The 25,615-nt window shown below is 36.6% G+C and overlaps 1 protein-coding gene across 1 annotated transcript in view; it reads right to left on the reverse strand.

Annotated features, from left to right (window-relative positions):
- LOC150076901 (proteasome activator complex subunit 4-like) overlaps positions 1-25,615 on the reverse strand; it is a 514,513-nt gene that overhangs the window by 442,485 nt on the left and 46,413 nt on the right. The window contains exons 2-3 of the mRNA XM_090386346.1: positions 20,646-20,786; positions 13,806-13,922 (exon numbers count right to left, since the gene is read on the reverse strand). Of these exons, the coding sequence (XP_090242472.1) occupies positions 13,806-13,922; positions 20,646-20,786 (258 nt within the window). The remainder of the gene's footprint in view (positions 1-13,805; positions 13,923-20,645; positions 20,787-25,615) is intronic.

The raw sequence follows: 25,615 nt of genomic DNA on the forward strand, positions 1-25,615 counted from the left end.
AACAATTAGTAGTTTCCGGTTTATTGGGCTTTTCTGTTAGTGCAATTATTATAAACGGATAGTAAACTTGATCTTATTGAATTTACGATAATACCGACTGGAATTCTGTGGGTTTTTACGTTATTATGGTGAAATGTGTTTCCCCTTCCATGAAATCTTCAATCATATAAAGAACATAAATTTCCAGAATCTTCTCTTCATTCCTATTTTTTAAGCTGCTTAACTTGTTACTCCGTATCTCACTTGGCATGTATTGTGTTAGTTGCAACTTGTGCATTGACTTGTTATTGATTGCTTATCTTTTTTACTGTTTTAAATTTTTAATCCTCCATCCAGTGATAGAAATATCAACTAGTTAGTATGTACATATTACAGTACTTATTAATTAAACTATGTAAGTAAGAGTAAATTTATTTTTATTTTCCTAACCTGTGCAAAATATTCTTCCAATTTTCAGGTATCATTTAATTTTTTAATTGGTAAGGTAATAAAGTGTAAATTTGCGCTTAATATATCTTTACTTTTATAGCCTGTGGATAATATTCCTCCTATTTTCGCTTATGAGAATCGCTGTTTAATAGAATTAAAATTCAATTCGCAAATGTGAGCACAATGACTGGTGGTTACTACACATTATATAGTGAATGGTACTTTACTATGGTAAGTCCATTGTAATGTGATTTGATCGTACAGAGAATCAATCGATTGTTACGATTGATACTGTATTTTTAACTATTTATGTGAAGCCACATAATTGGAGCAGCCGCTTAATCGGGCCAAAATGCACTAGTCTCTATGTGTCCCAAATAACCGGAATCCACTGTATATTATTATACTAACCCTCTGGCCAAGTCACACCAGTTCAAGATACATTGTTGTTGTTATTAGGTTTTTAGGAGCATTAGCAACTAAGGCCATATTGCTCCAGGGATATGCGGTGGTCATTTCCTGACCTTTCCGCATCCTCCGCATTTGGTGGTTACGGGCTCGAACCCCGGTCTAATCAAGAAACGTGTGCTACGCACTGCTGCTCCTGCCCACCTGGCTACGGAGGCGCCTCAAGATACGTGGAAGATGAACTGATGCTTTGGGTAACTTGTTGTGGGGGGGGGAGAGGAAGATGGTCAAGAGTTCTTTTCTTTATTGGTGTTCACTGAATATGCATCTCAAGAGGAAAGCCATAAATCCCCCAAGCTACTAAGTAAAAGAGTCTGGCCTTCTTATATTTATCAAAGAATAATAACATCATGAGTCAATAACAAAGAAACACTTACATTGATAATGTCACATTAATTAAGGAAGACTATATATCTGAAAATTTGTTTCTTTAAAATAATATTAGTGCAGTTTTATCACAATGTATAAGCAAAAAAAAAAAACTCCTCAGTGGTGTTACAATGCCTTTGAATCACTTTCCTGTTTTTCTGCAGGAATTAAAAAAAAAAAAAAAAAAGTATTGGTGACTTTCATAATAGTAGTATATTATACACTATTCTTAGAAATATCTAAAGGCATTTCTTTTGCTGTTATGCAATAATTTTTTTTATATATAAACTGGAGATATCCCTAAACGCATTATAAAAAGTATTTATGCATCCACAATCTCTAAATGACGTTATTAGCTTTACATCCTGGGAATGATGGAAACCAGTAGTTCAAAACTTTATTCCCCCCTCACATGTTTACTCTACAATGCTGGATTACCTAGGCATTTTAATGAATAGAAAGTAAAATGTGTGGAATCAATATCAATAACTGCACTATGTAGTGCAGTTATTGATATCTCTCCTTTTCCCTAACAATGAAACTAGATAAATATCAAGATCCATAAGCAATTCCAATGTGCTTGCCTGGACTTACTTAAATCTCTTCACAAATGCCTAGGCCTGCCTCTCTGCTAAGGGTTGAGATTATCCTCATTAATCTACCCTAACATCATCATCATCAGCACTGCAGGATGAAGGCCTCTCCAGCAACTTTCCAGTTCCTTCTGTTTTGAGCACTGGCCATCCATTTACTACTCAAAAACTCATGAATTTCATCTATCCACCTCTGCCTTTGTCTTCCAGGTTTTCTTCTAGCTCCTCTTGGGTACCATTCTGTTATTTTCTTAGTCCATCTGTCATCATGTCTTCGAGCTATGTGTCCTACCCAAGACCATTTTAGTTCTTTAGTTTTGATAAGAATGTCCTTTACTTGAGTTTGCTGCCTAATCCATGTGTTTCTCTTCTTATCTAACAGTCTGATTCCCAATATAATTCGTTCCATTCTTCGCTGTGTAGTTCTTAGCTTCTCTTCCATTCTTTTGGTGAGTGCCCAAGTTTCACTTCCATAAGTCATGGTGGGGAGTATACATTGATTCATTATTTTACGTTTCAGACAAACTGGGATATTGCTCTTCAGTATGTGACTATATTTCCTGAATGCTATCCATCCAAATGAATGCTATCCATCCAAACAGAATAATCTAAATTGAGATTTCCCAGCCAAATTGCAAAATTAAACAAATAATAAGCTAATAAATATTCATGTAAAGTTCACAAAATATTCCCTCTAGCCCTTAAGTTACAAGGACCAATACAAAAGAAATGCCTCCTAATATTTTGCTTTCAAGTGTGGCGCAGTAGATCATTTCGTGTATCAGTGAGTGATCACTAGAGGTCTCTAGTTTCACCATACTGAGTGGTGCTGTGATTGGTCTCGTGAGTACAGCACATGGATAATTCAAAATGGTGGATGTTATAGATATACATATCAAGCAAAGAGTGGTGATTGAATTTTTTACCAAGGAAGAAGTGAAGCCTATCGAAATCCATACATATCTCAAAAATGTTTATGGTGACAATACTGTAGATGTGAGTACAGTTAGATGTTGAGTAAGACACTTTAAGAGTGTAGAGTGCACCAGCAATTTCCCCCACCTTCGCTAAAAATCGCTTTAAGAGCGGGGAAAGTGACATTGTTGACAAGCCCTGAAGCGGCCAGCCAGTAATGTCAGTGACAACGGAAAACAAGAGCTGAATCGATGCATTGATCAAAGAGGACCGCCACACAAGCGAATTGTGCAATGCAGTAAAAACAGGGAAACCTACTGTGAAAACGATCATAATGGAACTAGGCTACAACAAGTTTTGCACCTAGTGGGTCCCGAAAATGCTGACATGAACACAAAGAAGCCCAGAAAGTCATCTGTACAGAACTTCTTCAGTGCTATGAGAGTGAAGTAGAGGTTTTTCTTTCACGCATAGTCACAGTTGAAAACCTGGGTCAACCATTAGGAACCTGAAATAAAGAGACATTCAATGGAGTGGCACACCATCAAAATTCACCACGCAAAAAGAAGTTCAAAAGTCAGCCTTCTGTCAGTAAAGTGATGGCAACAGAGTTATGGGGCAAAGATAAGATCTTGTGGACTTCTTGGAGCATGGCACCACAACCAACTCGACTGATATCTGGAAAAGTTGAAAAGGTTGAAAGCATGCATCTATAGAGTTCGACCGGACATAAACCTTAACGAGGTTCTTCTTCTCCGTGACAATGCACAACCTCACACCAGTCTACATATGCTGGAAGCCATTGCAAAACTGGGGTGCACTGTTCTTCTTCGCCCGTCATAGCCTGGATCTTGCACCTTCCGACTATCACCTCTTCGGCCAGCTGAATAATGCACTCCGTGGAACCCATTTTCCAGACGATGACCAGCTCAAGCACAGTGTTCAGGAAGCCCTTCAGATCAAGAGTAAGGACTTTTGTAGAAATGGAATACAGCATCTGACTCAGAGATGGCAGAAATGCACAAACTTTGTACTACCATGTACTCCTTAGTATGGCACTATATGGCACTGTGGCGATACAAATCACTTGAACAGCGTTACAACTGTTCAATGCATCCTCCATTTTGGTCAACAACAGTTTCCATTTGAAGAACAGCATTTTCTACAGCAGAACGTAACATGTCAACTGGAATAGCCAGCACATGATGTCTAATGCTGTTCTTGAGATCTGCCAGAGTTTGACATCCTTCCTGATACACCTGGTTCTTCAAACCCATCCAACGGTGGATGTGGGGTAGCGCACCATCTTGCATGAATATAGTATCCTGAAGGCACCCACATTGTTGCAGCTCTGGTATTGCAAAATTTGCCAACGTTTCATAATATTGCATTACTTGAATGGGAAGCATTCAAGTAATAGTATTGCATTACTTGAATAGGAAGCATTCAAGGAATTAATCGTGGAAGCTACTAGGCTTTTCATACTGATTAAGAAATACTGTTCAAGGTTTAGGCCTAAATGGATGTCAGATGAACTAATGACTGGAGGTAGAGAAGAAAAATGCATGGGATAAATATAAATTATCAGGCAGCATAGAAGAGAAGCCTATAGTAAATATAAGCAGTCTGTAATTAAGTCACAAAAGAGGTTAGGCAAGCAAAGGCAGATTATGAGAAATCTTTGGCAAAGGATGCTAAGAAAAGCAGCAAGGACTTCTTTATTTATATAAACTCTAGAAGGAAGGGGATGAATCAGATTGGTCCACTTGATATTGATGGTTTAACTGTTCATGATCCTGCTCAGATAGGTTGACAAACTATCTGAGTAGGATCAAGTACTTTGCATCTACATTCACACATGAGGAATTCTGTATGGAAATAGAGGAGAGAAGCTTATTAAACTCTAACAGGGAATTTAATGATTTTGTAATAACTGAGAGCAAAGTGGAGGAGAAATTGTTGAAGTTAAACATAAGAAAGGCACCTGGGTGAGATCTAACCAGTTATATTAAAGGAGGCAGCAAAGGATGTAAGCAAATGCTTAGCCATAATTATGAGAGCATCCTTGGGGGAAGTAATCATGGACTGGAGATGTGCAAATGTATTCCCAATTCACAAAGAGGGATCAAAGGGTAACACAAATAATTACAGACCAGTTAGTTTAACTTCTGTTCCGGGGAAATTAATGTAGTCACTTGTCAAAGAAGCATTGCAGGATCATCTAGACAAGACTGCAGTAATAATTCAGACACAGCATAGGTTTGTTAAGGGAAAGTCTTGTCTGACAAATTTGACTGGATACTATGATGTGGTTACAAAGAAACTGGATGCAAAAAAATAATTTTGATATCATATACTTGGATTTCAGGAAAGCTTTTGATATTGTTGTGCATGGAAGACTACTGTGCAAATTGGAGCAGTATGGTATTAATGGCAAGTTACTACAACGGAGAAAAGGGCAGTTGAGTGGGAGAAGATGGAGAATGGTAATCAATGGACACTGCTCTTTGTGAACTATTGTTATTAGTGGACTCTCCCAGGGTTCGGCCTACTGTTGTTTTGTATACTTATCAATAATATTGATGAAGATACATCAGGCTTAATAACCAAGTTTGCAGATGATACTAAGGTTGGTAGGGTTGTTAATGACAGTAATGGCAGTGTGCTACTGCAACAGGATCTAGATAATTTGGGTAGATGGGCTAAGAAGTGGCAACTGAATTTTAACCTTGACAAATGCAAAGTACTGCATATGGGTAGAAGTAACCCCAGAGAAACGTACCAACTGTGTGGTACTACACTTAGAGTGGTAGAAAATGAAAAAGACCTGGGAGTAATTATGCAGTCAGATATAAAGTTTTCTAAGCAGTGCAGACAGGCTGCCAGAGCAGGTCATGGGGTATTGTCAATGATATACAGAAATTTTGCTAGTAGGAAAAAAGAGGTGATTATTCCTTTGTATAAGGCAATGGTCAGGTCATGCCTTGAGTACTGCATATAGGCCTGGAGACCTCATTTTAGGAAGGATGTAGAATTGCTTGAGCAACTACAGAGAAGATTGGTGAGGGGAACGAAGGGGGCCTCTTACCAAGAAAGGCTTAAGTTCTGCAAATTGCAGCATCTAGAAACTAGACACCTGCGAGGTGATCTGACTGATGTGTGTAAGGCTCTAAATGGGTTGAGCAGGCTGATTCTGATGGGATTCTTCCTCTTGGTCAGATTACGAAACTGAGGGGGCATAAATTAAAATTGAGGAAAGAGTTGTAGAATAGATGTGCGGCAATTTGCCTTTAGCCAGCGGGTAGTTGATAGCTTAAATAAATTCAAGGAACTTGACAAATTTTTAGAGAGAATGAATATGTGAAATGGTATTTTTTTTTTTTTTTGGCTGATGCTACATAAGCTTGCTTTCTTGCATCACATATCTCTAGTACTTTTAAACAAATGACATCACCAAAATGTTATAATCTATCATTTATTTAAATAATAAGACACTGTTATGTGTCTCATAGTCAAAGCAGTATCTTTTAAACAAATGGCAGAGTAACCTTTCAGTGATGCAACTTAAAAATAATGCAAAACCAAGGCAACACAACAAAAATCAGTTCTGTTGTAGGTGATAAAGCTATTCCATTTACTAGACAAGTTAAATCTGACCAGCTTAAAAATCAAAAGTGTATTTTACTTGTGGTACAAAAATGAATTGAGTAGTGGTGAAAACATTGCAAAGATCAATAACTTTGATGGGGGGGGATTATTTTTAAATTTAGCAATGTGTGTGTCAAATAGATGACTGTTATCTGTATCAGTGTGTCAGGGAAAGTACTCAGGGCAAGAAAATATACAGGGTTGTTAAAATTAAAGTATCCCTATGTAGAGGACTCTGGAGCGAGTTCTAAGGCTCATACTGAAGAGAAATTTGGACAACAGGTGCAATAAAGAATGCACTTGCCATTTATTGGAAAAAAAAATTAGTTGCAAAATCTGTCACTATATGGCACTGTGGCAATACAAATCACTTGAACAGCGCTACAACTGTTCAATGCATCCTCCATTTTGGTCAACAACAGTTTCCATTCGAAGAACAGCATTTTCTACAGCAGAACGTAACATGTCAACTGGAATAGCCAGCACATGATGTCTAATGCTGTTCTTGAGATCTGCCAGAGTTTGACATCCTTCCTGATACACCTGGTTCTTCAAACCCATCCAACGGTGGATGTGGGGTAGCGCACCATCTTGCGTGAATATAGTATCCTGAAGGCACCCACATTGTTGCAGCTCTGGTATTGCAAAATTTGCCAACGTTTCATAATATTGCTGCCCAGTGATGGAACAAGTGCAGGGTCCAGTCGGTGTTACCTGTTCAAAAAAATATGGCCCAATCATGAATGTGGCCGTAAATCCACACCACGCTGTCACTTTTGGAGAATGTAACGGGACCTCTTGGATAACTCGAGGGTTTTCCGTTGCTCAAATGCGACAGTTGTGGGTATTCACTTGCCCATTTAAGCAGAAGTGGGCTTCATACTCCAAAGGATGTTCCATGGCCTTTCCACTGTCATTTGCGCCAGAAGCTGAAGTGCGTATGTGAAACAAATATCTGCATCACCATGCTTTAGCTGCTGTAGCATGTGCATCTTGTAAGGATAGAACAGTACCGCAACACCTGATGCATTACTAGCCTTACAGTGGAATACAGCATGTCCACTCACGAGAAACAGCTGGCACACTTGCGCTACCACATGGAAATTGACTTGATAAATCCACATGGAAATTGACTTGATAAATCCACGACGGCCATAGCCACATCTTCAACATGAGAGAAGTCCACTCATTTTCGACCTTTACCTGGTTAAACACCAAGATGTTCTGTCACTTCAAATTTTGCAATCATTTTGCGGACAGCACAAACAGTCATAGGTACACGCCTTGTGCACTTCTGGTGCCGGAATTCTCTGATAGCAGCAGCTGCATTGTTGCTGTTCTGATAGTACAGCTTCATAATAGTGCCTTTTCCTGCAATGTTGTTAGGCATTGCTGCTGTAGTGCAGGCAAACATCTACTGTATGATTTTAAAGAGACTGCTTTGCTTTTATACAGTACAGTAGAGCCGAGTAGTGGCACTGTGGCAACAACTTACGATTATGCAAATAACGTAAGTTATTTGCATAATTGTAACTAAGACAGTTACGTGCCACACAGTGACAAATTTTGTAACTTTTTTTTTTTTTTTTTCCCAATAAATGGAAAGCACATTCTTTATTGTACCTGTTGTCCAAATCTCTTCAGTATGAGCCTTAGAACTCGCTCCAAAGCCCTCTACATAGGGATACTTTAATTTTAACAACCCTGTATATGTAGTTCATTATCTGTGAACCAGATGACATCATAAGGCAGGAAGTGTGGAACCATTAGTGGGGAATAGTCACAGAGTTAAGAAAAGAATAGTTCACAGAGTTGTTAAAGGCAAAGAAATGTTAATTTCAGGAAAGGAGATTATGATAACTCAAGGTGCTACATAGCTTCTATCAACTGAGGAAATAGCTCACAGAGTGTAAATACATAAGAGTTATGGTATACCTTTAGTTATAGTCACAGAACCTTGAATGTGTACATACTATTAAAGAAAATACAGCAAGGAGAATTCTGCAATGGATGAGTAATGAACTAATCAGTTTAATAGAGTAAAAGCAATGGCATAAAAAGGTTAAAGTGATAAAAAGTATTGAAGCTTATAACAGCTACCAACTGATCTGTTAATATTACCACAGAAAAGGTTAGGCTGGAAAAGACAGATGAGAACTTGCTGGCTAAGAGGCAAAGAACAGGTGCAAGGGGATCAAACCCTTATGTAATGGGTAAGGGGAAAGTCTTACATAAACCAGCTGATTTTGCAGATGAATTGAACATATACTTTGCATTGATATTTAGAGAAGATCCTTCATAAGGAGAAACTGTGGAAGTAAAGCAGGAAAGCATGAAATTAGTAATACTGAGATTTCGGAATATTATTTATTAGAAAACTTTCAAGCCTAAAGGCAAGTAAGACTCTTGGAGTTGATGGCATATAACCAGTAATTTTGTGGGAGGTAGCAAGAGAATGCACCAAACCATTAAAGCCAATTAAGAGGGCATAGACTCAGATTCCCTTGAATCAGAAAAGCGCTAATATACAACCAATGCATAAAGGCAATTCTAAGGGTGAAGTTGGTAACTACCAACCAGTCAGTCTGACTTAAGGTGGTAAGCAAAACATAGATCATTAATCAAGAGTACAGTACAAAATCATTTAGATAAAAATGGAATTCTGAAAGAAACAGCATGGTTTTTTATAAGGGAAACTAATTTTAACCAACCTGGTTAGCTATTTGACAGAGTCACTCACGAGCTGGATGTTTGGAGATCGGTAGAGTAGTTTAATGATCAATAACAAGCAGAGCTTCTTCAGGAAAACTCAGACTACAGGGATGGTCAGAAAAATGTAAAGGTTTATACAGGTAGTTCCTGGGTTTACAGGGTTTTTTCCTCCAAGTATCAACAAAATCAAAAATACGAACATTAATTGCAAATATGAATGTTAAACATTCATAAATGTTGTATTTCAAACCATGCACATAGCTATACAATACAGTGTACCCCGCTTTACAATATTAATCCTTTCCAGAGAACCATTGTATCGTGAAAATATTGTAATGTGAACCCAATACCACTGTTTTTTGGTAATTCGTTCCACGACCTCGGAAGTTGAAATTTTCACTATATAGCTCTCTAAAAGGTCGTTTTTATAGTGTAAATTGTATTAGTTACCAATTAAAATCATTAAAATGTGCTACACTTTCATCGTTATCATATGTTCTGTTATAAGAACCAATTTTGAACGGCTTTGTGATATTTTTCTAAAGCACATTTCTGGAGGTCACAACCATAAAACAATAAAAACAATTTGCACTTTCCAGTTTATTGCGCTTTTCTGTTAGTGCAATCAATTATAAACAGATACTAAATTCGATGATGTTATTGCATTTGTGAAAATACCGACAGCTGGAAATAAACGCCTCTTGAAGCATTTCTGAAGAAGATGACTCCTTGTGCAACAAACCAATGAGTGCCGAGCCAATAATAAGTGATCAACGAGTGCCCTTTAGTCGATGATGATGGTGAAGAATAAACGTTCTTTAACATTTGTAAGTCATAAATAATTTCTCTATTATTATAATTTGCTTGATTTTACAGGCTATGTTTTCATTTCTTTGGATAAATCAATCAGTGTTCAAACAAACTAATTAGCTAACTGCCTTTACTATTGATAATGTAACCCCTATTTTTAAGATTATGTCTATGGGAAATAAATTTCCGCTTTACAAGTTTTTCCTTTACCAGTGTGCGCTAGGAACGAATTAACTCATAAAGTCAGGAACTACCTGTACTTGAGGAAGATCAACCCCAAAATAACTTATACAATTGGTGGAGTTAAATTAAAAACAGTAGAGGAAGAAAGGGATTTGTAAGTTATATGGTTGAATATGAAGTTCTCCAAATATTGTAGAAAAATGGCAAGGCAGGCCCACAATGTCCTATCAATGATCTACCATATGTTTCCTTGTGGAGGAGGTCATAATCCCACTGTATAAGGCAACGGTGGGCAAATGCGGCTCTCAGAGCCGCATGCGGCTCTTCGTTGAGTTAAGTGCGGCTCCCATTGAAAATTTAAATCCGTTTTTTTTTATTATTATTTCAGAACTTTTTTCAATGAATCTTGTTAAATTAACTAAGTAACTAATATTTTGTTATACGAATTTTATGTTATGTTTATTTTTTTTTATGTCTAGATATTTTGCTATTTTTATTTTGATTATAAATAAATCTGCGCTCATTTACACTGCTGGCACCATCAGCGGACTTGTGCAACACTACACCGGGAGTGGGTAGAAAATGTGACCAAACCTCCCATAAGAGTTTCAATTCCAGACTTTGGAATTAAATTTACTTAAATTTTTTGATAACATGACCTCAGAAAATATCAAAAAACGAAAATACGAACAAGAAAATAGAAACTTTCAAGAAGAATGGGTAGAAAATTTTGCTTTTATTGACAATAATGGAAAGTCATTGTGTCTTATTTGTAAAGTTACAATTGCAAACTACAAAGTAAGTAATTTACGTCGACATTACGAAGGAAGTCATCCCCACTTTTCAACTCAATATCCACTCAATTCAAAATTGCGAACAGAGAAACTTAAGTCCTTGCAATCTGGTCTTCATAAGCAACAAGGACTCTTGTCTTCTTTTAGTCGCGAAGATGACAGAGCAAACGAAGCTAGTTTTTTGATAGCTTGGAATATTGCTCATGCCAAACGTCCATATGGAGAAGGAGAATTTATTAAAAGAAACTTGGAAGAAGTGGTTAAAGTTTTGGATCCAGATAATACAAAACTGCATAAATTGATCGCACAGGTTCCTATGTCACGCCGTACAACTGAGCGTTGTATTGGTGCAATTAGTAAAAATGTTGAAAATAGTTTGATGTGTGATTTGAAAAATTGTACAGCATTTAGTTTAACTCTCGACGAGTCTACAGACATTCAGAATGTTCCACAATTGGCCGTTTTTGTCCGCTATGTATCTGCAGACGTAAATGTTAGACCTAGTAGCTCTTATCGAAACAACTCGTGGTATAGATGTTAGAAATGCGCTTGATGAAGTGATGAACAGGTTTCAATTGCCTCGTGATAAACTTGTAAGTGTTGCGACTGACGAAGCGCCTGCAATGATAGGGTAAAACCAAGGTCTCATTGGTCTTTTAAACAGCGATCCTAAAATTCCACGTTTCTTACCTCTTCACTGCATAATTCACCGCGAGCATCTCATAGCGAAGTACTTCAAATACGGAATTGTGTGGAACATTGTTTTGCAAATTGTGAATTTAGTTAGAAAAAATGCCAAAACACATTGTCAATTTAAGAACTTTTTAGAAGAGTTGCGAGTGAATGACGAAACAGATGAATTGTCCAATGATTTATCCCTATGGTGTGTTGTAAGATGACTGTCAACTTACAATGTTTTGGGCCGTTTTGTGGAACTCCTAAATCCCATCATAACATTTACAAAAAAAAAAAAAAAAATACCCAGAATTAGAAAATGAAACTTGGCTTTCTGACTTAATGTTCCTTACAGACATTATAGACCATTTGCAAACACTTAATTTGGCTTTACAAGGAAAGGAAAAAATTATTATTGATTTGTCACAAACTGTATTTAGTTTTGAAGCTAAACTTCGGCTTTTTGTGTACGATCTTAAGAACAAAATATTTAATCATTTTCCACGAGTAAAAGCAAATATAATTAATATCAAAGAAGAAAAGTTAGATGAATACAAAGAAAAATTGGAATTGCAAGCAGATTTCAAACATAGGTTTGAAGATTTGAAATCACATTTGCATATTTTGTGAACCCATTTATTTGTGATATTATTGAAGATGGATTTCCAATTTCTGAAATAATACTTGTTGAAAAAGTGGCTGGGGAATTGGAGTTATTAGAGATGAAAGAGGATCAGGCATTGCAAATGCAGCACAAATCTACTTCTATAATTGAATTTTGGAAACTCTTGCCAGAATCAAAATATCCACATTTAAAGAAAACTGCAGCGGTCTAATTTCAATTTTTGGTACAACATATTGCTGTGAATCTTTGTATTCCACAATGAAGTTTGTGAAGTCGAAATATCGTTCACAGTTGACCAATCATCATCTCACTGAATTGTTGCGAACAGCTTTAACAAATTTTACGCCAAATGTCGGCGCCTCCGTAGCCAGGAGCAGCAGTGCGTAGTACACGCTTCTTGATTAGACCGGGGTTCGAGCCCGTCACCACCAAATACTGAGGATGCGGAAAGGTCAGGGAATAACCACCGCCTATACCCGGAGCAATATGGCCTTAGTTGCTAATGCTCCTAAATAATAACAAAGGTCTTCGTTAAATGTCATACTTTTAATTAATGCATTTTTATTATTAAAATTTTGAAATAATTATTTTGTATTTTCTTTCTCTTAATTATATTTTCTTATATATGTATACACTTAAGACGTGTAGAATATGTAATCATATTAATTAAATTAAATTTGAATTTGTGTATTTAATACTATGTAACTATGGTGTGGCTCTTTATAATATATGAAAAACCGGAATGCGGCTCTCATTGACCTCATGCGTGCCCACCCCTGGTATAAGGCATCATGGGAAGGTAAGTTAATTCTTGGATGACCCTAATATAAACAAAAAAAAGAGTAGGACCACAGTTGGAATACTGTGCTCAAGGATGTAAACTGCACCTAAAAAAAGACATTACACTTCTTGAAAGAGAACAAAGATGAGACTGGCAAAAGGGCATCCATGTGAGGAAAGACTTTGAATATATAGGCTGCAAAGCTTGGAAACTAAACACTTTAGAAGAGATTTGATTGGTGTATAAAGCCCTGAAAGGTGAAAGTAAAATGAAGAAGGGTTAAATTTTCATTGTTATGATTCCATAAATAGGGACCATAAATACAAATTACTGAAAGAGTAGTTTAGACTGGATTGCAGGAAGTCGTCATTTAGCCAGTGAGTTGTTGATTATTGAAATGTTGACTCCATGGGTGGTTGAGGTTAAAAGATTGGGGAAATTCAATGTTCAGCTGGATCTACCATGAAGAGAAAGTCAAATAGGTAATTTATTTTATTGTTTTAATTTCTTTTTTTTTTTTGGCCTGTGCAGCAAAACCTAGGGCTTCCTTGCACTATACAGTTAACAGTAATATTAATACTGAAAAATGTGTTAAGAATTTTTTTTCTGTTTCTAAGCTTTCTTTTCTCCATTATAAGACAAAAAGTTTTGTCATGATCATAAGCTCTCTCACGTGAAGTATTTTAAACCTGTTTTCTTTGAACACACTGAAAATCAAGTAAACTTAACTCTTTTTAAAAATTATTGATAAAAATAGTTATTTAAATTACTTTATTTTCTAAACTTTTTATTCACAAACTTACCCAGGTATAAGTAACATTCCTAAATGTTCGTATGATGAATATAGGGCTCTTTCATACAAGTTATACAACGGTCGCCATGGAATTTCCAAATCATCTCGTGATAGCAATTCTTTCTTCCTAAAATTCGGAAAAACTTCATGAAAAATTACACATTTATTATAATAGATTAATTAACTGAACATCACAGCACTGTCTAGTATGTGTTATTGTACTATGTAGTGTAAAATGACTGAAGCAAGGAAGGATGACAATAAACAATAATAAAAAACGCAATTGTAAAAAAAAACTTGAAAGAAGGCATATGCACTGAGAATGAAAGAAGAAACTGTAAACAGAATGTGTGAAATAATTCAAATGCATCAATATCTGTCTCCTAAAAAATCATGATGCAATCAAAAAACAGGTAATTGAAAAACTAAATGCATAAAAAGAAGCCATGCTGCCTCAAAGCATGAATTACTAAAATGGTTTCACCACACAAAAGCGAATAATACCAATATAACTGTCTTATAAAGAAAGAAACAGAAGTTGCAGTGAAGATGTTAATAAACTTTCAGTACTCCAATCAGTTGTGTGGAGGAATTTTGCAATATAATAATATCTAACCATTATAAACAATGGGCAGGTTCATGCAAATTCTTGTGCTCTCTCTCTCTCTCTCTCTCTCTCTCTCTCTCTCTCTCTCTGACTTTACAATTTGATACCAGTACAAAATTTATTTATATTAATTCAATGTTCAAAGAATAGGAGAAATTAAAAACACAACCTAAAAATTACCTTGGCTTAAAATTATTCTTCAAATAAAATTTCTGAGCTCTATATTTTTTTAACCAAAAAAAAATATATACAGTACTAAATCAAAAAATAAAAAATAATAATGAGTAATGACAATCCCAATCACAGCATCAACAACCAGCATAGTGCCAAAGATGCACCATAAGAATCTAGCGGTAAAGGCCTGCCAAAGAACACTTACATGAACTCCAGAAAGCTGAAATTCTGAACATTTGTAGGATAATAAGAGTTCCTCAATCAAACAAGAATAACAATAATAAAAGTAACTGGATATAAACCAATGACTCCATGCACTTGGTACCAGAACCCGTCACGGGGCAGGACAAAAAAAAAAAAAAAATCCCATAAAGGAGAAAAAGGTTTTTTTTAATATATACATATACAGGGTGTTTCAAAAATGATGGTCAATAATTTAAAGCTGAAAAGTACAAACTAAAATAAGCAAAAAAGTCCCAGTGAACGTCGGGCCGCAAATGAACCATTTTTGAGATAATGCACATTTTCTGTTAAGATCTGCCACTGACTATGGGAGCATTAGTTTAGCAAAAAGCTGTGAATCCTTTGCTAAGGGTGGTTTTATTAAACATAAGATAATACATTTTTAATTTTTGGTTTCAACACCACAGGATTTTACAGATGTTACAGGATGTTATTTCTAACACCTCCTCAACATCAGGTATGCTTCTGGGCCTACCTGCTCATACTCCACGTGTGAAGCACCCATGCTCTCTAAGGTGTTGATGTACCCTGATGAATGTGCACCTGTTGGGCTGCCTTCGGCTGGAAAATGCTTCTTGGACAAACGTGCAGCCTCGAGTGCACTGCCGTTGGCTTTACCATACATGAAGTGCATGTCCGCATACTCTTTGCTGCTGTAACCTCTTTCCATGTTGACTATCCTTTGACAAGTACTAGTATGCCTACTATGTCTCAGAGCATTGAGAGAGGGGAAAGGAAGAGAATGAGCATAAGCTAACCTAAACAAACAAGTCAGTGGTGGATCCCAACTAGAAATGTGCAACATCTCGAAAATGATTCACTTAAGGACCTATGTTTACTGGGCTTTTTTTGCATATTGTAGTCTGTACAGTTCACCTTTCAATTATTGACGATCACATCACTTTTGAAACACCCTGTATAAGAATAATAAGCTGAAGTGGAAAGAGATGAGGTCATGATATCCAGAACAGAAGATGAGTGGAAAATGGCCTGAAAAGAATTCATGGGAATGGATCCCACAAAGACTGACATGGTAACGAAGCAGAGAAGAAAGAGAAGCCTGTGGAGAGTCACAGACCACCTCAACTGGCAAATAATAACACATCTAGACAACAACAGTGCAACACTGGAGGCCATTCACCCAGCTGTGCATTGTGCTGCCATAGCAGCCACTAGGATTAATGAAAGAGAAAAGAGAGACCAACACCAGAAGAAATTAAAAAACAAGGAACTGCCAGCTTGGAAACGAAGCCTACAGCAGAAGATAGAAGAATTAAGGATCAAGATAGGCCAATTGATCCAGTACCAATGGGTAAGAGGAGTACGAAATTAACTGGAAAAGTGAAGACCATCCTCAAGAGAGCCAATGTCGACAGCAAACATGAGACCAAAAATCAGAGAACACTTAGCAACACTGAAGCAGAACCTAGTCACACTAAGGAAGAGACTATGCCAATATAAAGACAGCTCCCAAAGGACTCCCCAAGCAACTGAATCTTCAATAAAAAATAAAAAGAGACTTCTACAGGAATATCAGACAAAATTGGAAAGGTGGAAATGGCCCACCCAGGCAGAAGACAATCGAGAAGTTCTGGAGCAACATATGGAGCAGTGAAGTAAGGCATAACCATCCAACCCTGCTGGAAACAACTAGAACAGAAAAAAACCAAGGACGTATAAGAGATGACAGAAAGGGAAACTCGGGAGGAAGGAATATGACAGTTGATCAGGAAGTTGCAAAACTGGTGAATCTCAGGAATAGATAACATCCTGGCACAAGAAGTTCACTTGCACAAACACAAGCACCTTGACGAGCAGTTCACCCAGAGTTTCGTAGTCAAAGAATCACATACCTGAAGCCTAAGAACCAAGCTACAAGAAATTTAGCAAAATACAGGCTGACTGCCTGTCTCTCAACGATGTACAAGATTCTGACCACCTGCATAACAAAGAAGGTATCAGACCACTTGCATAACAAAGAAGGTATCAGACCACTTGGAGAGCAAGAACATCAAGGTCAAGCAGCAGAAGGGATACAAGGAGATGATCAAGGAGAAATTGATGCCATAGTAACTGATGTAATTGATGCCATAGTAACTGATGTAACTGATGCCATAGTTACAGAGCAAACCCACAAGAAGCAGCACAACCTGTACATGGCCTATATCGAATACCACAAGGCCTTCAACTCCATGCCTCATAACTGGCTAAGAGAGATGCTGAAGATCTAGAAAGTCAATATGACAGCAACAAACTTCCTAGAAGCAACCATGGTGAAATAGAGTACCACCAAGGTTAAGAACATCACAACCAGCCATACCATGAAATTTACAAAGATCTATCCAGCAAAAGCAAACAAACCCAGATTACTGATTTTTTTTTTAAAGAGAGAAGAAGATACATGAAATCTAGATGCTGCAGAAGGAAGTTCAGAAGGTGAAGATATTCTGCAACAAAAAAAGAAAACATTCTCGTTTCATTGTGCTTATCAGAGATAAAAAAAGAAAAAAATTAAATGAACATACATTATCTGACATGTATCACAGTTTTTTCAGTTATTACTATTTTTAATAAAAATTAAGTTTCCGATAGTTATAAAAAAAAACTACTATGTCGTACGAGGGCTAACTGTATACGTTATTCTATATATCCACTTTATCAATACATTTTTGCCATCATTCTTTCCAACTCACATGTGTATTGTGGCCCCTGCTGTTAAAACTTGCCTATCACTGTCTTTTTCAGCTCCTCATCACTCAAAACATGTTTTCCATGAAGATATCTCTTCATTACATCCAAATGAAAATATAAGACTGAGTCAAGTCCAGGCTACATTTCTTTTTCAATACCCTAGTGCTTGCATCATTGCATATGTGGCCATTAACCTATCTTTTTGAATCGTTTCATCCAAAATCTCGGTGTTTTCTTCAATGCACACACAATTTTAGTTTTCTGTTCCTTGACTGGTCACAAATGTAAGTGACTCCACTTCTAAAACATGCAAGTGCCATCTAAGAACATTGCTTGTATCAATAGTCTTGTTGATGCACTTCTTCTGTGTGATTGACTTCATCCAACACGTTAATGGAGTTCAAGCCAGGAGAACTGCGAAGGAAGGTGTAGTGCTGAATGAGATGAAGTATTCAGAGAAGTCTGTTCTCTATAAGAACAATGGGCAATGACAGGAAAATGGAACTGTTAGAAACTGAAAAATTAAAACAACAGAAAAGAGGTTTGAAATGTTGCCAAACATATCAATATGGTGGACAACAAATCCAAAAAAAGTATATACAAATGCACATGCTAAACTATGGGTCACTTATTCCATACGATGATAACTGGGTATATCATTGTTGCAAAATTCAACATTTTTTTACCAATATTTCATTAAAGAAGGACTGAATATATAAGGGAGAGGAATGTTATTATTAATAAGTTTAGCATTGTGATTTTAATTTTTTTTTTTCATTCATATTTTAATTTTGTAAATTTATTCAGCACTTGTTCTTATCCATATGGTTATAAAATTATAACTACTTTTCCCATTAAATTTTACCACTATTCTTGCTTACAATATTACTTAAATTGTTCTTTATCAACATTTAGGTTTAAACACTGAAATAACAATAAAACAGGGTCACCTACCTAATAGTCATGGGTCTCCGAAGGACCACAGAATGTCTTGAACACATTGGAGGGATGTTAAAATGTGCTTGAACCCATTTGAAAATAGCATCTACCGTGCTATTGTACAGCATTTCATAACTGTCCCACATTAGAAAAGGGTAGATCTACAACTTTCACAACAGCATGTTCAACATCATCCCACATGTTTGATGGAGTTTAAGCCAGGAGAACTGGGAAGGAAGGAGATGCACTGAAGGAAATAAAGTATTTGTAGTGTTCAACCAACAATTCCTGGCGTACAGTGGCAGTCTCAGGTAGGGGTTAAACCCCCCCCAATTAAAATAATGTGGATTCTTCCCCAGAAAAATCTAAAAATTTTACATTAGAAATTTTTTCCCCTTAAAAAAAATCCTGGAACTGCCACTGCTGTTGTGCATATCTGGCCAAACAACACAGTGCATTATCCTCCTGAAGATGCCATCACAATCAGGGAAAAGCAGGAACAATGATGAAAACACGGTCAGCAATGATGGCGCAATAAAAATAAAAATTATTATTTTAACAGCACCAGAGCACATCACTCATACTACCTTGTAGTTTGCATGTTGAGTAGACTGGGAAACCCAGAATAAATCATGGGGGGAACCCTACTCCCTCTGCTTGAAATCAGCTAAGGCGTCAACCAAAGACTTCAGAAATTCCTCCACTTGTAAATGGAATCAAACTCAGACTTCCCCAAACAAGCAAAAGACAGTATGTACCATGTTGATTAAGCTACCAGGAAGGCTAATGATGCCACAACAAATCCCCATTGTAATCATTCTTTCACCTATATCCTAAAACCTACCAAAACATTCCGCAGGCCACAACACTGCCATCACTAGCCAGAACTGTCTGCACCATGCACATGAAGTCCACTGTCTTTTCTTTTTTTTCCCTTAACCACCACACCATCTTCATTTGCTGTCTAACCACTGTAATTGTGGTACCAGATGAGACACAAATGTCTGTGATGTGAATAATAAGGAAAGGACGTTGAGTCAGCTATCTACTCTTATACCACATCCATCAATCCTACTGAAAAGTATTCTGGACTGTCCTACATTGCATTCTGCAGCTACCTATGGCTCTGTTCATCCACTATCAGTTTCAGAACACAGATTTCATTCAGGTAGGTTGTTCTACCCCTAGTCTGCCACTCCTGATACATTTGCACAATAAGTCAGGAGCAGCCCACTAGACATATATTCTTGGAGAAGGATACACATCTCATCTTATGCTGATGTCCACCATATTACTGCCTAGTCCCATGTAGCACAACACATCAGCAATACTCATACTAACACATTTACTGTTGACTGGATTCATCTGGTTGAGCTTTTATTCATGTGGTGCGGTCCAATTACTACCATTAGGGTAGGTGATCCTATTTCAGTATACTTTCAGTACTCATACTAACACATTTACTGTTGACTGGATTCATCGGTTCAGCTTTTATTCGTGTGGTGCAGTCCACTTACTCCCATTACAGTGGGTGATCCTACTTACAGTACCCCTTCAGTGAATATATTTTTAATGTGTTTTTTTAACCATGACTGGTGAGGTGCTTTACATATTACTAGTTTCCATAAATGGTAATAAAAGCAAAGACAAACTTCTCTGCTATTTTCCTCCTTCATCAGTGCTCTAACCTCTAAATTCATGTTATTAATGAAAATGAATCATTCATAATATTGTTTATTACTGCATGAAAAAAAGATCTGTTTGGATTAATTTTACTACTGCTTGGATTAGTTTAGTCTTTTAAAGTTTGGTATTCTAATTTTAATAATATAAATAGCTTATAAGAGCTGTTTGTTTCTTATGGCAGAAGAAAATGCATAGGTACTAGTTTCTTATGGCAGAAGAAAATGCATAGGTACTAGTTTCTTATGGCAGAAGAAAATGCATAGGTACTAAAAATGAAAGGCAAGTGAAGTGGTCCCTTCAAGTTAATTACACAGTATACAACAAATCAAATAATTACGATTACCCCAGAAATATGAAATTTCAATATTTAATACACTAAAGAAAATGCAATGTAATGTTTAACAGTATATATCTAATTTTTTATACAGCATCTTCTGAACCTTCCAACTTGAGCATCATCAGGAAACTATAAAATTTCAAAAGATTAGAGATAATCATGTTTTCACTTACTTCAAGAGAAGAGTAAGAGCTTGTGAAAATTTTGTGACTGTACTTAGCTCCAATTCAGGAATTGTAATCAGTTCAAATAGCAGCTTTATAAAAGTGATGTGATCTTCTTTTGAGAATTTCCGTCCATATAATCTCACGTATCTACAGAAGATAAAAGAAATGAATTATATTTTAACAGCTTATAATCTATACTTGTTTTCATCTTTCTGACAGCTTTCTCCAACAGGCCAGGGAATAGGGGAATGGAATCAACCACATAAAAGTTGCAGATATATCCTCAATATACTATAATCTACACTTTTACACTAAATATTGACAGCAAAAGCACTAGAAACTTATGACAGTAGACAAAAATCATAAATCAAAACTCTATACAGGAAGTTGATCAAACACATCCACGCAGGAACCAACAGCTTCCATTATAATCTACACTTGCCTAACAAAACAGAGTAAAATCTTTAAATATAACTGTTAAGTTTAAATCCATCATCAATTAGATGCTCCACCTGTTTGCAAAATAAGTTAAGAATTCACTGGCACTTGTTCCCTCAATGGCATAAATTGTTTTTTCATTAATTAATAAATAATAATCTTTTTTATAAAATGCAGTTATCCTCCTCATCAGTTTAGTGGCTTTGTCACAAGCATGTTTGTAAAGGTCTAGGTTCAAGTCTCACCTCAAACTGGAGGAATTTCTGATGGCCTCTACACTTGGGCTTGAGTTAAATAATCTCAAGTGAAGGTGCCAAGTTTTCCTCACAATGAGTTATTTCAGAGTTTTTAACTACCTGAAAATGCTCAAACCAGCTCCAGTTAGATGTGGAAAGTAACAGAAAACCACTGTAGTAATCTGTATAAAATTCCATGATTAACGTGGAGCTCAGCACATGGGGTCTTCGAGACCTCGCACAATTTCAACAATATCATGCACGTCATCTATTCAGTCCACACCTATCAACAAATATTTTATTTGAGCTGTCCATTGAAAATTCCCTATCAACAACTATTTTATTTGGGTTCCCCACTGAAAATTACAAAAATGTCTGTTAGTTATGTCTGACAAAAATGTCTGTCATGAAAATAAAAAAATAAATAAATAAAAAAAATGCTGGATCAAATTATTTGAACATGCTGAAAAACATGAATTTAAAATTAGCAGCATCTCCCACATCCAATTATTAAGGGCATTAGTTTTACATTTTATGGCAGCACCTCCAACTGTTACACGTGCTGGCTTCATGTTATCGAAGAATCTGGCTGGCATCCAGTTGTAGAAGGATGCTATATTTTTCTCACCCAAATAAGGGAGTTCAAAAACACTGCAGAGGTAGTTTCATTTTTAAAAAAAATATACTTCTAATTAATAAAAAAAAGGTTGAATTTTCACAATTTGTAACAGATCGAGATAAAGGTGGCATCAAAAAGAACAATTTTGAATAATTTCTTGCAATTTTTAAATGGGGTAACTTTTTTCTGTATGTGTGTGTGAGATCCTCGAAAAACATGGGTGCACCAAGTTAAGATGGAAGAATTGGCTGTATGCAAAAACAATTTCTGAACTGCTTTAATGTTATCACCATCAGTGATAACATTAAAACAGTTCAGACGGCTTAATGTGTTTATTTAATTATGTAATAATTAAAATAAAGTAATTAAGAAAACTAATATATAAATTAAATTAAATTTATTTTCATTAAACTCCCCCTCCCCAAGTCTTTCAATGACATTATGTGGCAGTCAATGAAGTGGATTCATCACATTTCACTCATTTCGTGAAATCTAGGTTTGATTTCTCTCAGAGACAGGAGAAATTGTTAGAGGCTTCTTCAATCAGGTTTGAGTCATTGAAGGACTGTAACTGGTCCCAGAATAACTGTACTTTTTCAAATGTACACAAATACGCAAACTGGCCTGGAATACATAACAGATGGCAAAAGTAAGTAGATGCACCAAAATCCTGAAAACAGCAATTCTTTTCCCCAATTACAGATTCGCGGATATGCTAATTGTAATACCATTAACATAAAAATTGTAATACCATTAACTCATTAATTTACCTCATATCATATGTATTGAATGGTATGGCAAAAACAAGAGTATTTAACAGTGTGTGTGTGTGTGTGTGTGTGTGTGTGTGTGTGTGTGTGTGTGTGTGTGTGTGTGTGTGTGTGTGTGTGTGTGTGTGTGTGTGTGTGTGTGTGTGTGTGTTGGATGGTCTGGTATTCTAGCAGGTAAATGAACAAGTCGTATAAGGTTAATAGTAATAGCAAAATCTTCTGTATCTCTACCAGCTGGGTCATTCAGTTGGAAATCTGAATTGATTCCACTGGCTAAAAACATCTTTACTTTAATGGTAAAAGTCTTTATCTAAAAATTTAAACTTACCTCTGTACTTTATTGGTAAAGAAATTTTTTGCAAAAGGATATCAAAAGGAGGAGTGGAAGTAATTAGAACAAACAAGTTAAGTGATGCTTTAGGAAACAATTAAAGTCAATCAGAAAAATTTAATGGGCTTAGAAGAACCATATCTAACTTTGAATTATATTATATGCATATACAGGGTTAAAAGTATGCTGTACATACAAGATTATAAAATTATATACATAGATGTCCATTGGAGGCAATGTTTTTGAAAGAGCATAATTAGATCATTGAAGATGTTCAAATATAAATGTATATAATTATGAAATTTATTGGATAACCAAGGCTCACAAGGCCATCAGTTATACAATAAAATGAAGCTAATATTTTTCTGGTAAACATCTACCTTAACAAATAAACAAAATTTAATTATAGGAGAATAACCAGCATCAATACCAAAGAAACCAAAACAACTTGAGCCTCCCTTCTGCATATACATACATAATACACATATTTAGATCAGTATTATTTTTTAGTAATCACAGTATGCTGCTGCAGCAGGACCTGGAGAAGTTGGGCAGATGGGCTGAGAAGTGGCAACTGAAGTTTAACATTGACAAATGCAAAGTACTACATATGGGTAGCAGTAACAACAGAGAAATGTACCAACTTGGTGGTGATACACTCAGGGTAGTGGAGAATGAAAGAGATCTGGGGGTAATTGTGCAGTCAGACATGAAATTTTCTAAGCAATGCAGACAGGCTGCCAGAGTAGGTCATGGAGTCTTGTCAATGATATACAGAAGTTTTGCAAGCAGGGATAAGGAAATGATTATCCCCTTGTACAAGGCAATGGTCAGGCCACATTTCGAGTACTGCATACAGGTCTGGAAGCCACATTTAGGAAGGATTTAGAGTTGCTAGAACGATTACAGAGAAAGGCAACAATGAAAAGGGCTCTTATGAAGAAAGGCTTAAGTTCTACAAATTGCAGTGTCTGGAGAAAAAAAGTGTAAAGTGTATTTAGCGTCTAATGGCACCAGGGGTTCCCCCATCTCCGCATTGCTTTCATTGTGGGTGTACCAGTTCGCTGGCATGGCCAAAGATTTAAAAGTGTATGGATATTGTACATGTGTAGCATTGTGTTCTGTTGTTCATCTGGCCGTTTAGCCGCTGGACCCCTACTGAGGCCCAACGTTGCCCACACTTAGCCCCGTGGAGGCAGACCAGGTACACCAGTATTTTTAGATAAGTACTCTGGCAGGTCCTGCCACCTAATTTCCTGAGATTTCAGTTAGGACCTACAGTATTTCCCCATGCATAAGACGCTCCCATGTGTAAGACGCACCTTAATTTTGGGGCCCGAAATTTGAAAACAAATGTATTACATAAAGTTATTGAACTCAAGTTTTATTCATCATAAAATTCATACAACTCCTCATTACTTGAATTCAGCACTGTATGAAAATCTTTTCTGAGCCATTTCTGGGCAGAACGTGGCAAAACGTAACCTAATATACTGGTAACAAGTGTGAAACAATGAGCGCAACGACAACAAGCGCGAAAAAGCGGGAAATGCAAGTAAAAAAATCTACAACCACTGTATAAGACACACCCAGTTTTTAGACCCCAAATTTTTCGAAAAAAGGTGCGTCTCATACATGGGGAAATACGGTATATATATATATATGTGTGTGTAAAAAATGGGGGAGGGAAGGGGGAGGATAAACACTAAACCTAGTTAGGCCGAAAGAGGTTGCAAGTGTGTCAAGTTTGACATTTAAAATTTTTCGTTGTGGGGCATTCGCTTTTCGCTGGCAATATAGAGTAGAGAGGGAGACGAAAGGCTGGGGGGAAAAGACAGAAATATGGGGTTAATAGGGAAGGTAATCCAGGTATATCAGTGGGGCATGCCCATGCCCCACTACTGATATACCTGGGGATATATCTGGAGTGTCTGGAGAGTAGGCACCTGCAAGGCAATCTGATCGAGGTGTATAAGGCCTTGAATGTATTGAGCAGGTTGGTTATATGGAGGTTTTTATTTGGCACATCAGCATCGATGGCCATAGTGCACCATACATATGGTAAGTTTGGATGTTAATTCTTACAGGTAGGGATCATTTCATAACTAGGACTACAAAATTATTATTATTTTTTTTTTAATAGCTAAAGGAGGTGATATATATTAATCATTTTGAAAAAAGTAATGCTGTTTGAGACATTTATTTTATTATCCAAGATTGAAGAGGGTCTTTCGTTATGTCAGTAGTGAAAAGGTTCTAGAGTTCTCTTGCATATTTTGTGCATTCGACAAAGATATGTTTCATAGAAAGTCTAGTGTTACGGTGATGATACTGAGGGGGAATCTCCCCGGATTGAGCAGGCTCAATGCTGATGGGATTCTTCCTATTGCTCAGATTACAAACCTAAGGGGGCATAAACTGAAATTGAGATCAGACAGTTGTTGAATAGATGTGCGGAAATTTGCCTTTAGCCAGTGGGTGGTTGATTGCTGGAACAAACTTCCATCTGTTGTTGTGGAAGTTGATAGCTTAAATAAACTCAAGGCAGAACTAGACAAACATTTGGAAAGAATGTATGGGTG

The sequence above is a fragment of the Mastigoproctus giganteus genome, chromosome 12, assembly GCF_048544385.1.
Source record: "Mastigoproctus giganteus isolate SK-2022 chromosome 12, ASM4854438v1, whole genome shotgun sequence".
In the NCBI taxonomy this organism is placed as follows: Eukaryota; Metazoa; Arthropoda; class Arachnida; order Uropygi; family Thelyphonidae; genus Mastigoproctus; species Mastigoproctus giganteus.